General features: G+C 33.8%; 1 protein-coding gene across 1 annotated transcript; it reads left to right on the top strand.

The window, feature by feature from the left end:
- The first annotated feature begins 55 nt into the window (after positions 1-55).
- On the top strand, positions 56-16262 carry LOC132753351 (uncharacterized). The gene is made up of 2 exons (XM_060743808.1): positions 56-298; positions 14583-16262. Exons 1-2 carry the CDS (start codon positions 130-132, stop codon positions 15407-15409), a joined length of 996 nt encoding a protein of 331 aa, XP_060599791.1. The 5' UTR covers positions 56-129; the 3' UTR covers positions 15410-16262.
- Positions 16263-16712: the final 450 nt, after the last annotated feature.

Below are 16712 nucleotides of genomic sequence, written 5' to 3'. Positions count from 1 at the left end.
AAAAATTAACAGAAAAGTAAAACATACGCGCTACTTTTTTGTGTAATCTTTCTGTGTTGCTCGGTGTAAACAATATGGCGGCCCTTCAAAACGACAAAACACCGACACGTTTGTTTCTTCATTTTTGATATGGATAAAAATAATAGTGCAAAGCAGACTAATAAAAAAATACCAATGGGATCGGAAAAAGCGAAAAAATCAGCTGGCAAAAAGAAGAAGAAGAATAAAAAGCCTTTAAAAAATGATCAGAGTCCAGATATTTTGGAAGTGGAAGGTTTACGTGCACTTGAACAAACAGGTACTATAACTTAATGTATGACTAAGTTTAGCGAAAAATATTATCAAGAAACTGATAGGGATCAAGCCCTTTTTTTGTCAGTTAATGAAGCTGATAGAAAATGTTTAGGCCTATTTGAAATAGATTTAAGAGATGTTGTGAAGATGTTGAGATGAGTTGTTGTGTTTTTACTTTTAAATCTTTCTTTCACCCTTACTAATAAAAATATTTTAACAATGACTTGAAGTTTTCAATGTCTCTCACTGTCCTGATCATGTTCATTTTCAGGTTTTTACTTACTCTCACACCTTTTACTAACACACCCGACGCGCACAATTTCCTGCCTATAACACTTGCGAGCGGGGTTGGCAGTACTCAGAGATAGCAGAAAGATCTTGGCTGGCGTTCTCTCGAGCATCGCAGACTAGACTTTAGACTTATTATGTTTTTTAAAATTTACCATAACCTAGTAGCCATTAGCCTTCCCACCTACATTAAAACTCCATCTAGGCTTACTAGACATATGCATCCCCTCTCTCTTAGGAAAATACAGGTTACATCAGACTACCATAAGTTCTCCTTCTTCCCCCACTGTATCACACTTTGGAACCAGCTCCCAAGGAACATTGTCACCCTGCCTGATCTAGATCAATACAAACAGGCAGTGGTTAAGATACAGTATTAGTTGACTTGTTGTGTTTTTACTTTTAAATCTTTCTTTCACCCTTACTAACAAAAATATTTTAACAATGACTAGAAGTTTTCAATGTCTCTCACTGTCCTGATCATGTTCATTTTCAGGTTTTTACTTTCTCTCACACATTTTACTAACACACCGACGCGCACAATTTCCTGCCTATAACACTCGCGAGAGGGGTTGGCAGTATTCAGAGATAGATAGATAGATAGATATAGATATAGATATAGATATAGATAGATAGATAGATAGATAGATAGATAGATAGATAGATAGATAGATAGATAGATAGATATAGATAGATGAAATATATTCTCAACAAAAATAGAAACCTGACACTATATTTCTTTTATTTTTATTTTCTAATTTGTGATTTGAATCAAAACATGTATAGTAAGTATTCATGTAATATTGATACACTATACAGGGTTCTCACTAGGACTTTAAAACATGGAGTCCATGGACTCCCAACCCTGAAAAAGTTGGAGTCCAAAAGCGTGTCGCAATTAATATGTTTATAGATTAGTCATTCAATGCTCACAATAGCATTGCTGATATTTTGAATCTTCAAGAGACTTTCAAAGTTTACAGTTATTCAAAAAAAAACTCTGAATTATTGATTTGTTGTTAATATTTATTATGAAATTATTTCATTATAATGCATCAACACAATTCATGGAAATCGTTTTTTTTTGTGTTTTTTTTTTCACATTTATACCAAATCAAATCTTATTCTGGTTAAATAAGTCCACTCTAAAGACAAAAAGTTTATATTTGTAAATGTCTATATATAGGCAACGTTTAGCGGAATGAATAGGAAAATCGTGTACAGCTTCACACAGTGTGTAAGAGATTCATCCGATCGGCAATTATTTTAGCAAATATCTTCAAAAGGGGGCAAATTGAAGATCGATATTTAAAGATTTAATGTTGATTAAATAATAAAAGAACAATTCATTCACGTGTTTGGATTGGAAACTGAGAATTTTTGCGAAATTTTAGGGTTTCTGGCGAAAGTGAAATCGCCGATGTTCGGGATCAATTTTCGGATCAAAGAAAAGCATATGTGTATTTGTGTTTGTTGTCTTGGCATTTCGGCACAATATCTTAAATTCTTAATACTCTTGTAGAACATTTTTGCAAGAATGAAACTAAAGCAAAATTGTGCCTAGAAAATGCCGAAAATGTTCGACAATCATTCAAAATTACACTCATTTGTAATTAAAGAAAACAGTCTTTAAACTTGCGGCGTAAGTAGTCGATAATTTTATCCTTTTGTCGGTAAAATTTGCTAATTTCCAATCAACTGTTGATCAAAGATATAAAATTATCACCTTGTGTTATATCTGGTAATTACATGTACAGCGCGTGTATACATTAGTCTGATCACTATTGCGTGATAATGATCGGAAGCGTTATCGCTGATTGGCTAATCGCTTCACGGGTCGATGTGCATAGGACCGCCTACCTATAGACTGACACGCGCTGACGTATTTGTGTATTTGTGGTTGTAAACAATCGGTAATTTTATGCGTCCCCAGGCAAAATTAAGCGTACGTGGAATCCTTGCTCTGAAATATTTGCGTCCAGCTGTAATAAACATGCGTACCGGGACGCCGAAATAAGCGTCCCCGAGAACCCTGACTATACATGTTTTTTGTTTTGACCTCGTATTGTAAGTAGAATGCAGCTGAGCGAAAATTTTAGTTTTTGCACGGGGCTACACGTGAGCCCGGTGCATGCTGAACGATGTCAGATAGACAGTGATATTTTAAGGCACTTTACATGTGTTCAGTAACAATTTAGTGTTATTCACACCTAAAGTTGATCGCTTTCACAATACCATGTTTATCAGAAGCCGAGAGAAATCAAAATTGTTGTTGAGGTGAGTAGAAGATTTAACTGCAAACGCAACAGAGTTCATGAACTTGTAAGAGGCTATAGACTTACAGGTGATGTGCACAGTCATCCAAGGCCAGGTAGGCCAAGGGCAACTACCCAAAGGGACGACCGTGCAATTGTTTTAACTCAGGTTCAGACCGGCGACCTTGACCGCGCCCGCGTTTAACGTAACTGCACAAACCATCGCAATTGGTTGCGCCCACAACAACGCCCGATTAGAGCGTGACGCCCATATACAGGCGGTATTCTCACTTACCACCATCGTCAGGTGGGCATGTGCGCACCGTCACTGGCGCAACGTGACAAGAATACTGTCCTGTTTTCAGATAAGTCTTGTTAAATCTCAGTCATGCCAACGGCGGTGTAAGAATTTACCTTCGAAAGGGCGAAAGGTTTGCACCTGTCTCTGTTAGACAGCATAATTGTTTCTGTGGTGGAAGCGTCATGGTATGGGGCGGGATAATGGGTGGACGAAAGACCTGGCTTATTGTTATACACAGCAACTTAAACGCCCAGAGTTACATCAACAAAGTCTTGAATGCTGAGGCTATCATCCATCTATGCAAAGAAACGGTCCTGTTGGGTTTCCACAAGACAACGCCCGTGGCCTCACACACTCGCACTCGCTTAGCTGCAGCCAACGTCAATACCATGCAATGGCCAGCAATGTCTCCAGATATGAATCCGATAGAGCATATCGAATTTGAAATGAAAATATCGCATGCATTTTAAAACAGTTAATGAAATGATTAAAACCTATCTGTACGTAGTCAAAACGTTATAGCCACAAAATTGATAAAATGAATTTGACCCTTTCCTTACAACTAGCGTAATTTAGCAAACTTAAACATAATTAATAAACAACAAAATGCATATCAATGTTGTGCATGCATCTCTTTTTCATGCTTTACATTTCCATCATCGATTTCCTGAAAATAATAATAAAATATACACTGTCAGTTTTCTATTTTTGCTGAGTGTATATCACTATAGAGATTAAATATTGAATTTATAATATGTCAATAATTGACACGATAATTATCCAACTTTTTCTTTTACTTTTGAGCAATAATTAAAGATGTGTAATCGTTTCTTGACAAAATTTAATTTTTTTTCCTGATATATAAAAAGGGTTGAAGTCAATTGAGTGTCTGCACTTTTTGATGATTCGGCAGGTGTGTAAACATCAAAGATTGAATAGCCAACTTAAAGTCATTTGTCAAAGGTCATCTCGTTTATGTAAATTTTGTGTATATTATTTAACATTGAACACATTATATTTCATTTACTTATGGATGCCACTTTGTGTTAAGCCCATCTCACACAGGACACACGGCTTACACGGTTGGCCACCCATGTTAATCGTACATATAACCGAACTAACCATAGCGTTATCCGAGTTACACTCGGGCCATTCGAGTGTATCCGTGTAAGCCGTGTATGATTTTAAAACTTTTAAAAAACTGGTACGGATGCCATGTCCGTGTATGACCGTATAAGCGACCGTACAAGACCGTGTGAGACCGTATGAGACCGTATATACAGCCGTATGTGAAGTTCACTCCACGAGTGAGCCAAACCGTATCAAGGTCGTATATAAATCGTATGGAATCGTTCGAGACCGTCCCCAAGTCCTACATCCAACACCCGATTAACACCCGAATGTCACAAGATCACGGTACGATTCAAACGAGTGCACGCACGGTTTCATACGATCGCCATACGACCAATACGGTTCATATACGAAACATACATGGCCGACACGGTAAAGTACGAGTATACAGGGTCTCACACGGCCTCGTACGGTCTAACACGGCCTCTACGTCAGCAAGAACTGTACAAAAAAAACACAACTACCTGCTGCCACCCTACCATTAGAGTGATTGCTGCATCACACTAGAATGTATCCAAAGAAGAAGTTTTGGACGCATAGAAAGAATACAAGAAGAGCCATCCAGGCCCACCGACCACTCGAACTTATTGACCCTGATAAGCTAGAGGACCAACTGGCAATAACCGTGTCTCCCAGGGATTCAGACTCCAATACCAGCTCGGTGGACCCTCCAGCAACCGATACACAACAGAAAAAAAGACACATTCATTTTACATTGCTTCACTTTTTATTCATTTATTGATGTTAATATTAGTTATAAAGATTGTTGACAGGTTATATGACCTTATTTAAACGGCTGTTTGTAAATATAACCCGAGCCGCTAGGCGAGGGTTATATTGCAAACAGTCGTTTTTATAAGGCCATATAATCTGTTAGCAATCTTTATAACGAATTTATATTACAGCAAGCATCATTTTTAGAGGAATAAAGCGAGATTTCTTTATAAATCGACAACAGCCGTGTATATAAAAATATATAAACGTCACGATTATCCAATGAAAAGCGACGTTACAAACGTGCAGTGTTATAATGATCTATATATAAGTGTTCTTTGTTGAAATTTCGAAAATTAATTAAGCCAAGTAATCAAAATGGGTTTATTAATATCAAAACATACACAAATATGTGATATTTCAGCCTAACTCGAACAAAAAGCGGCGGGACCCTATGTAAACCCTGTGAAAGTCGAGTAAATCGAGTAAAAGTCATGTTTAATCGTACCGGACCGTACAAGACCGTACTTGGAACCGTACAACAGTCGTATGTATTCGTATGCAAATCGTGTTCAAACCTTGCTTGACCGAGTATATCCGTGCTCAATTCGTACATACTCGTGCTATATTCGAGTCTAATTCGTGCCAACTAAACAACAAGCACGGTTGGAGCTCTAAACTCGTACCAGTCAACCCGTGTATAACCGAGTATACGGTATGGGAATCGTGTGTCCAACCGTGTTTTGTGTGAGACGGGCTTTAGTGCTTTTGTGTATTTTAGAGCTATGGAATTTGAACAATGGGCCATGAATTTTGGTAACTTACAATCAATATTTTAACATTTTTAAACGGGCATTCAAATATCCACCAAACATAAATTTTTGGAGACTTGTGAATGTTGTGTGTGTTACTTTTTACAGACGCAAGTAAATATGTGTAATAAATTGATAAATGGTCACTCGAGAGAGCAAATGTCCCTGCACTATTTCACAGTGATCCATGGTGACAATATCCCACAGCGTGAATTTCACCTGATCGGGTGATGAGCGGAAATCATAACTATAGCAAGGAAGTCTCAGTGACAATCCGCCTGTTAAACTTTCGCGGGGATTGGCAGATTTTGGAAAAATTGTTAAAGCTGTACTGTACATAAAGTCATCATGAGCATTGTATAAAAGTGAATTCTACATGTTGATTATGAACTTGGAGGAATCAGAAAATTTTGCTTCTTACATGTTATCCTTATATCCATTAGTTAGCATGCTCAAGTCTGCTGAGGGGGGGGGGGGGGAAAAAAAAAAGTGGGGAAATAAAAAGAAGATCAAATAATTTCAGAGAAATAAAAACATTGGCTTACCGCAATGGTGGTCAGAGGGTTTCTGGTCTTTTATCATCAGACGTCAAACTTTCATGTCTAAGTGTTCCAAGTTTGACGTCATAAATTGACATCTTAAACACATGCAATTATTTTGTAGTCCACACTTAAATTTACATTCCACAACTTCAAATAAAGTGGGTTTTTTTTTATAAGTTTTATTTCCAGTGATTTTTCTCATTTAATTGGGAAGAGACCTAATAGCCTATTGATTTTGGGAAAAAGTATCACTAAAATTGCTCAATTGGGAAGAAAAAAAAGCAGGTTTTAGTTAAGATTTTGAGGAAAACTGCATGATTTTAAAGAAAATTTCTATTGGGAAGAGGCCTTTTAACTGAGTCTGTCATATAAACAGGGAAATCACTGTGTTTTGAAACTTCTTCTGCTAATTACACTAATTGATGAAAGAAGTTATGTGCGTAACATGTATAAGTTATAACGGAAATTGCCAAAAACCAATGCACTTGCGCAGTAACAAATTAATGGTCATTAAAAATGGTGTACAGATATGATAGGGACATATACATACATACATATACATAATTTTAAGTGCCTTGAAACCTGAGTTTAATTTGAACTGGATTAATTGGAAATGTAAATGAATAAATTAACAAGTAAGATATACAAAATGTAGCTTGTTAAACCAATTTTGCATTTTTTTTTTTGCTTCCAAAGCTTTCTCATGGTAACAACAGAGATCGAAAATTCATCTCGTCCACTAGCACATTATGAGTAGTATTAAAGAGAATTCCATGGATACGATTAGAAAAATATTGCTAATTGCACATTGGATTTTGAAGCTTACTTGTCCTGCAGGATGAATGACTCTAAAAAAAAATTTCGATGCGTGAACAAAATATGGCCACTCAATAATATATGTTACTTTTCTGTGAAAAGTAGACAAGATCATGTCAGACTGTCTGACATACATGTACATTGTACCAATTTATTTATTATATTAATCTCTGTTTTAAAATACTGCAAGTGATAAAGACAGAACAGCACATCAGATTTTTAGTAAAAAGGATTTTTAAATTGGTCTGAGCATGGCAGGGACAGTGAGACTAGAAATAAAGACATTAAAGTCAATAATTTACTAGGCTTTGTTAATATTTGTGGAGGTGCATTATGCTTAAACAAACAATGGAGTCAAATCAAAACATTTTTAATTACACAATATTCTAAGTTTACAGAATTATACTTACTACAATCATTCATTATATTTTGTTTTCAACCATATGTTTATTATTTTCAACTTAAGCTGTGGGGCGTCCGTGGCCGAGTGGTTAAGGTTGTTGACTTCAAACCACTTGCCCCTAACCGCTGTGGGTTCGCATCCCGACAGGGACTTTGGATTCTTTCATGTGAGGAAGCTATCCAGCTAGCTTACAGAATGTCGGTGGTTCTACTCAGGTGCCCGTTCATGCTTGGAATAATGCACGGAAGGGCACCTGAGGCAGAGTTCCAGATAACGTGCGTATCGGCGTATTTTACGCTTCAAAATCAACTCAATACGCACTATATTTCAGATTTCTTGCGTTAATTTACGCATGCTATAAATTACATACGCAAAGAATAAAAAATCGAAGCGTTTTTGGTGTGTACTTTCATTTTCGAAACAGCTGATTCTGTTTAACATTTGGCTGTGTTTCTTTTTTCCGTTTAATACCCGCCCAAATATTTCCAACTATTTTTCATTCTGTAAACCAGTCAATCGCATAGGCGCTTGCTAAAATGTGTTGCTTTATTTCCTTTATTATTGCAAGCGTTTATTAATAAAAACTTACATCATGGCTGCTTCCAAGCCAAAGCACAGGAAAATTGACATTTTTTTTTAACACGACTGAGTTGCCTGCTAAAACAATTGTAAACCCAATTGTTAAAGACATTTTAGATAGTGTATTTAAAGTGAAAAGGGCTCACATAACTGTGAATCGCAATACAACACTTGAAAATTGTCAAAAAAGTTATCCGTGGCTGCAAATTATTGAAGTGCAAATGAAATGTCTGACTTGTCATAAATTTAAAGCTGGCAATGTATGGGCTAATGAAGGTGCAATAAATATACAGAAATCAGCAATTGACAGGTGATAATTTGTAATGTTATAGTTTATGTATTCAGTGATTTTCCTACTTATATAACAGACTCCGAAAAAAGGCCTCTTCCCAATTGAAATTTTCTTTAAAATCATGCAGTTTTCCCAAAAATCTGAACTTAAACCAGCTTTTTTACTTCCCAAATCAGCAGTTGTAGCGATAATTTTTCCCAAAATCAAGAGGCTCAGGCCTCTTCCCAATTAAGTGAGAAAAATCACTGGTATTGTCACCGATTTTTGTTGTAAACAATGTAAAATAAAATTAAGAATATGGTAAAAGCCTTTCAATTGAAGCGATTCATGCTGAAGCCTGAATATCAGAGAATGGTGTGTTATTAATAAACCTGTGATGCAGCAAAAAAATTAAGTCATGTAATTGTACTCTTTAGAATTATGATATATCTAAATTTACCCTCACATTCTGAAAAGTGGGGGTAATTACCCCCAGTGTCAAAAAATTATCTGGAACTCTGCCTGAGGTCTTCCTCAACCAGTAAAGCTGGAACGTCGCGATATGACCTTTACTGTGTTGAAGTGACGTAAAACCAAAAACAAACAAACAAACAAAAAACTTATGCTTGTCTTCCATAATATTTATACTAGGTTTCAACAGAATTAATTGTGAAAGATAATATGTTTTGGTTTTTTTTTTTTTTGTGTTTAACTTTTTGTTGTTGTTTTTTTTAAGATTATGTGGCACAGCATAATATATTACATTTGTATGAGGTTTCTTACTCTCGTTTCCACATTAAAATGCCAAACCGTTTTGGATGTAGATATTCAGAAATAATTGCTTAAGACTGACTGACCAGATGACTTAACTAATCCTTGCTTTAATAAACAGGAATTTCACCATGGTGCTTATAGTGTCAGATGAGAATTTCACGACTGGTTGGATTCAGAGCCACTCTGACAACTTTGGATTTTAGGGAGTCCCTAATGCTGTACACCTTACTGTACTTTTCCTCTTAGTTATAATAAATGGTTCCCTCTTAGTTATAATAAATGGTTCCCTCTTAGTTATAATAAATGGTTCCCTCTTAGTTATAATAAATGGTTCCCTCTTAGTTATAATAAATGGTTACTTCTTAGTTATAATAAATGGTTCCCTCTTAGTTATAATAAATGGTTCCCTCATATTTATAATAAATGGTTCCCTCTTAGTTATAATAAATGGTTACTTCTTAGTTATAATAAATGGTTCCCTCTTAGTTATAATAAATGGTTCCCTCTTAGTAATAATAAATGGTTCCCTCTTAGTTATAATAAATGGTTCCCTCTTAGTTATTATAAATGGTTCCCTTTTAGTTATAATAAATGTTAGTTATAATAAATGGTTACCTCTTAGTTATAATAAATGGTTCCCTCTTAGTTATAATAAATGGTTCCCTCTTAGTTATTATAAATGGTTCCCTCTTAGTTATAATAAATGTTAGTTATAATAAATGGTTCCCTCTTAGTAATAATAAATGGTTCCCTCTTAGTTATAATAAATGGTTCCCTCTTAGTTATTATAAATGGTTCCCCCTTAGTTATAATAAATGTTAGTTATAATAAATGGTTACCTCTTAGTTATAATAAATGGTTACTTCTTAGTTATAATAAATGGTTCCCTCTTAGTTATAATAAATGGTTCCCTCTTAATTATAATAAATGGTTCCCTCTTAGTTATAGTAAATGGTTCCTAGTTGGTACAATATCATTGAACTCTCAGTCTCTTCCTATTGGTTTTATAATAAACAGTTTCTTAACTTAAGCTGGAACAATATTATTTATTTACAATATTTTAATGCTCCAACTGTAAAGATTATAGCACTAATTCTACTATATGATGACCTAAAACTTAGGTATATTATAATTATGCCATTAAAGTGGAGCAAATATTATGATATTTTTGATGATCGAGTAATTGTGCCCTAAGCTTTTCTCTGCTTCAAATATTGTTTTGACTTTCAAATAACGTCTAAGTCTGAAGGCATTTGATTCTACCAATGCAACCATTGCAGAGACCATGATCAGCTGTCAGACATCCGTGATGAACAAGTCCGTTTTACTGTATATGATGTTCAATGTGGTATAATAGTTTCAGTAGCAGGCAGATTCTATTGGCATGAAGCTTTGAATCTGATTGGATGGTAATAGAATAACCTTGGCTAAGTGTTGTATTTTTTAAGTAAATGCGGACACGTAGAATAACAGAAGTGTCGTGTTACTTATTTCCGATAAGACAATGCTATCTATTCAATTAGGAGATATAATATCAGTTTAGAAATGGTATATCTTTTTCACGCTATTCATAAATCTTTGTAAAGAAAGGGACATGATGAAATCCTATATCAGTAGTCTCTAAATTTAGACTTTTTTCTATTGTAACCAAAACATTTGTAAACATATTCATTTTCATTTAAACATTGTATGTGGTCATGTCGAAAGATATATAAGAAACCACATTTTATTTATACCCCCGTGTCCTTTTTTTTTTATAATCTGTTAATATCAAAACTTGGCTACTCTGCAACACCTTTGTTTATTCATATCTCATTTATAATAGATTAAATGGTTTAACGATTGAATTTATTTAAAAAAGTCTTAAAAAAACGATTGAAACCTCTTGTGAATTAAAGTGCTGCGATTGGGAATAACGCTTTTATTGCTGGATAAACAGGATTTAGACCGGATTATACTATGGTGAGACAAATATGATGAAATTTATATTTGAATTAGAAAGTGTGTGTTTTTTTTTCAGGATTAAATGAAAATTGAATTTTAATTTGTAATTTTAAATATTTTGAAATGAAAAGTTTCTATTTACTAGAATAAAAAAAGGCAAACAAACGTAATTATAATAATTAGTTAATGGCTAATAATAGTTTTGACCTTTTCAGATAAAGAATGAAGTAATTTGTTTAAATTATTCAACGTTATTTTTCATAGAATTAAGTATTATATTACACGAAGCTGCGTCCAATTCTTTTATTCTTGAATGAATAAGTTATCCTATATATTGCTGAAACAGTTTCGCTAATTTTACCACTAATTTTGTTAATACAGCAACTATAAATATCTTTATTAAATAATTCTTTAATTCTTCAAATACTTTCCTAAAAAAATTGCTAACAGTTACCTAATTTTAACCCTAATATCTTAAATTGACTTGACTTGGCATAGCCATTAATCATTTATAGGGAATTTTTTTCGATAAATACTGACCAGCAAAGAGTGAAGTTATAATCAGATAGCGACAGACTTTAGTGCTGGCAGATTTTGGTCTGCACTTGTTGCCTGTGGTTCCAGAAACTTGCTTAAGTTTAATGTGTTTTGTAATATATTATCTTGCTATTTAATGGTCAGCTAGTATTAGCCACTAGCTGATAAGCGCGCCTAATTTCACCTGACCTCACTTTTCTGAAATAGGTCTAGAAACAGATAGTCCAAATATTTAGATGTAAATGGCAGATTCGAAGCTTTTTTTATAGGTCAAATTCGCTTTAATGCATTTTCTGATAAACGTCAAACTGTTAAAAAAAATGCAATGTCTTTCAATGAAGGACTAAGAAACAGACAGAGCTGCATTGTTTAATCTCCCTTAACTCTTTCTGCCCAGCAACTATAATAATATAGCAAATATTACAGGGTTTATATATATATTATTATTCGTTTACTCATCTTGAGACATTATAAAAAGCACTGTTGAAAAATTCATAGTCACTACTGTTTTATTATGCTGATAGTTTCCAATTATAATTAATGACCTTGTTGATTGAGTTGATTGAAAAATTTGCATTGTAATTCATACCATATATTTATAATTTGAATGAACATGTAGAGCTGAAGCTAGACTGGCTTAACTATTGGTTAAGATAGTTAAAGGTTTTTGAATTGAAATAACCTTTAAGACTACACAAAAAAGGAAGAGATCAATCAAATGTAAAACATGTCATTTGATAGTTCTGATATGTTTGGCCAAAAAAAAAATCTTTGTATTTATAATTAATGTTGGTAGCTTAAGAAAAAAAGAGTGAACTTTAGAGAGAAAAAACTTGAAAAAAAAGAAAAGCTGTAAAAAGATTCTGTTTAATAATGCAAGAATTGAGAATTAAACTCTTAAATGCTAAATTTCCTTGAATGGAGTTGTCTAATTTTCATTTTGAGAATTGTCTATTATGTGAATTTTAGGGATTATCAAGAATCAGCTGGACTGTAAGCTTGTCTGCCAAGAATAATGGAACCTCTCACTGAGTGGTTAAAAATCTGGTAAGACTGTTACTAAGGTGGCTGAACCATAGTCTGGCCTGATACTGAGATATGTGTTTTCATTTCATCTTGAACTTCAAACTCATGATCATGACCGATATGTCTATAGAAATGCACAATTTAAATATATAATCATACATGCCATAATGTCCAGGACGTCCAAGATTGTCCCGGACATCCAGGATTGTCCCGGAAATTGGGTGTCTGTCCTGGAGGCGTTCAGGAGATGATTTATGTCTCGGTAAAAATAAAAATCTAAAATAATCTACTGTGCAGCCTTTGTCTAGATTAGACAAATTTGGGGGTAAACTTTGGTGGAAAAAAAAAAAGGTTTTTTTTACCATTGTCAGATCAAAAACGTTACAGTATGCAATCACGAATTTCTTACAAACACGGAAGAAATTGGGGGAAAAGGTAGTTCAAGGGGACAAGAATCAAAGATTTATTTTAAGGCCTTTTTAAGAAGCTATAATACAAACTAGTATACCTATGACAGATACGATACAACAATGTAAATATTTGATCTCCCATTAACAAGTAGGGGGTGTAAATTAATCCCGGCTATTTGTTAAACGTAAATGTTGTGTGAATAACACAAAAATCCCATTTAATTCTGTTTTCGTATAGCATTATACCAAAAGAAATCACTTGTATTTCTTTTTAACCAAAATTAATGTGAAGTATACCCTGTATTTTTGTCTTCTTTCATTTCTTTGGGTTTTAATCTACTTATGCTTTGAGTAAACATGAAAATCAATCATCAAAATAAAAGGAAATATTTTAAAAACATTTTGCCTATAATAAAACCCTGTAGGTCTGTATAAAACCTTGTTATAAGATAAATTTGTTGAATTGTTTTGCATTATAAATATTTGCTGTTTGGTGTCAAGTGATACTTTGAAATATCCCATGTTTTAATTGAATAGATTCTGCGGACTACATTTTGAACATTTGAATAAATTTAAACCCGACTTCTTAAACATTCATGCAATTAGAAAATAAAAAAGATTGGCATTTTATGTTGATTTTCCTTTATTAGAAAGACTAGTGTTAAAGAGAGATCTTTTTTAAACTTACCTAATGTTAGATTAAACAGTTGGTTTGTAGCTGTTTTTGCAGGTGTTTGTGCTAAATAGGGAGAATTACTGAAAGAAAAAATCTGCATTCTTCCATAACTTTTTCTCTGTGTTATAATACTCAACCTGTAAGTTTAGCTTTAATTCCAGTGTTTTCCCTGATAGTTTGTTTACTTTTATCAAAAAAAGCTGGAGCTTTGTTTAGCTCATGGGGGTTATTGGGTATCTAAATGCCATATTTATGACATAGCTTATTAAGGAGACATTATTATTATCTTTTAATGCAAGTTTATTGCATAATATCAAGGCCTCTCAGGCCCATACACTTAGATAATAATAATAATATCAAGACATAATAAATCTTCAACATTATGTACAATAAAATATGCAATATTTAATATTTGAGGAAATATTCAGATAACAAATGTAAACTGGACAAAAAAGTATAAGTAAATGTAATGCAGTATGTTTCATGCATGCTGAGCTTGTCCACCAACTTTATAGCTTTTATCCCTAAGTCTACTGGTTTCTGGAATCCATTGATCTTGAGATTGAGTTTTTTCCCCCACCCTTTTCATTATAAGGCAGCCAAAAATATAATTGATCTATGCTGCCCTCTCAGCAATATTAAAGTACTAAATTAAATTTCTTGCTCAACTTCAAGGACTGTATAATATTTAGCATGTATTATAACTTCAATCTGTCTGTTATCATGACATGTTGACAGCTCAAGAGGTGATTAAATTTTGATCATGGTTGCCAACTTTTGTTTTAATGGTCTTATTTTTATCATTTTAGAACTGGAATCAGACTGCTCCGCAAGTCGCCAGGCAGGTTCAGGAGCAGGTTCAGTAGATTCTCCGGTCAGTGGTCATCACTCGTCACCAACACTCTCGGTGAAATCTTCAATTTTACAGGAATCAGACACACAGATCACTACCATACGTTCACAAAATGATAAAATAAATAGTGACTTAGTAAAAAATTCTAAATCCTCAGTTTTAGCGTCGGCAAGGAAATTTTCTCTTGACACTCCAGTTGGTGGAACTTTAAAACACACACAGTCGGCAAGTGTCCTTAGTACATCCGAACCTGTACTCAGAAAAAATACTGTTTCATTTTCAAATTTCGATGAAATTTCATCAATAAACACCAGTCTTTCAACAATGTCTGTGAAGTCTAAAAATGGTGCCCAAAAGGGTAAAACGAAAACTGGTACCAAAACTTCTTCGAGTGGTGCTACAAAACGAGAACGAGAAAAAACTATGAAAATTGATCCGCAAAAAAGCGCTATAAATAAAGCCGCCGAGGAGGCAGCGAGAATTCGAAGTGAAGAAAGTTTGCGATGGGAATTCAAGCTAGACGATGAAGATCAAGAGTTGGAAAGAATACGAGTTTATAAAATCAATCGTAGAAAGCGTTACCTTGCCGCGGCTCAAGAAAAAGGTCTTGGCTGGGTTGTTAATTATGGGAATAATGGTTCCCCATTAGTAGATGAATCTGTAATGGAAGTAAATGATAGGGAACCAGTTCATACCAGTGTGACAGACTTTAGTCCCGTTAGAAATATTCTTGCTAGTCAACGGAATACACCAATGAACTTAGGTGGAGAAATAGCATGCTAAATAGATTGCCTATTATAGATATAGTTAAGTCGGTGGTAATGACTCTTGGTTAATGACATTCTGAAGTAAACAATTGTCTCTGAAGACCTGATCCATGAATAAGAAGTATGTTAGATAAGCCATTTATAGGGTATTTATGCAAATAGATCTTACAGATTAGCTTTTAATTACCGATCATTAACCGAAGTCATTGAAAGTAAGTATAATAGCAAAAGAAATTGTCAACACATAAAAGTAATTATAGCTTAAGGGACATTCTACATGGAAATGGTTGAAAATAAAATTGGCAAAAAAAAGGTTTATATTATAATTATTATTGAAAAAAACAGGAACAAACTAAAAAATTCAGTTGAAAATTAATTTGTTATAAAATGCATGTAAATTTACAACATAATTTTTAAATGTTAGGATTTAAAGGAACTCCACTGAAGTCCAAAAGCCTAAATTCATATATTTGAATACATATTTTGTACATAAATCAACTCGGATATTTTTAAATAAAAACATTATGCAAAAGAAAGTAAAGAAATGCACTCAGAAATACATTTATTTTTAGCTCAATTTCTTTGTTGCAATGCTTTTCAATTTTGGGTCATTTTTCACAAGAAGAATAGTTATTTTGGGAAAATAGTTACTGAATGATCTGAAATTTTACACACAAGTAATTGACCTAGACCTACATCAAATGGAGCATTAATCTCCAAAAGTTATTCCCAAGTCCTGTCATGTCCAAAAACCTCAGTGGAGTCCCTTTAAGATGTTATGTTGATTACATTGTGTGTCAATATGTTTAGCTATTTAAACTGCCTCCTTTTTTCTTGTTTTGATGTTCTATGCACATTATCATTGCTTCAGCATATATTATCTAACGCATCTCACTCTCTAATGGGGATATAATATTTCTCATTTAAAGACCTTTTGTCACCCCATTTTGATGTCATATCACATAATAAATCTATTGTAAAGGATCGAAATAGAAATTTTTTATCAGTAAAAGATTGGGTATCAGTTAGAAGGCTTTAATTTGAGAGAATTTACATACTTATAATCTTGTCCTGTACAAAGAAACTTTATCTTACCAATTTTTCACCTAATTTGTACAATGATAATAGTCTCATAAGTATAACCCTTAACACTTAAAATCTTAGATGAACTCATATATATTTCAATCTGGACGAACCTTTTTTTTTGAAATTTTTTAGACAAAATTAAAAATATATGTATTGATTATATAGCAAACAGTGCACCATGATCGGGCGGCACAGAGGTGTCAGCTGATTTTGGTCTGGACTGGTTGCATGTT

This window comes from Ruditapes philippinarum, unplaced genomic scaffold (assembly GCF_026571515.1).
Source record: "Ruditapes philippinarum isolate M1 unplaced genomic scaffold, ASM2657151v2 ctg2047_1_1_1_1, whole genome shotgun sequence".
In the NCBI taxonomy this organism is placed as follows: domain Eukaryota; kingdom Metazoa; phylum Mollusca; class Bivalvia; order Venerida; family Veneridae; genus Ruditapes; species Ruditapes philippinarum.
Note: the sequence above shows the minus strand (reverse complement) of the source record. Positions and strands in the feature narration are given on the sequence as shown.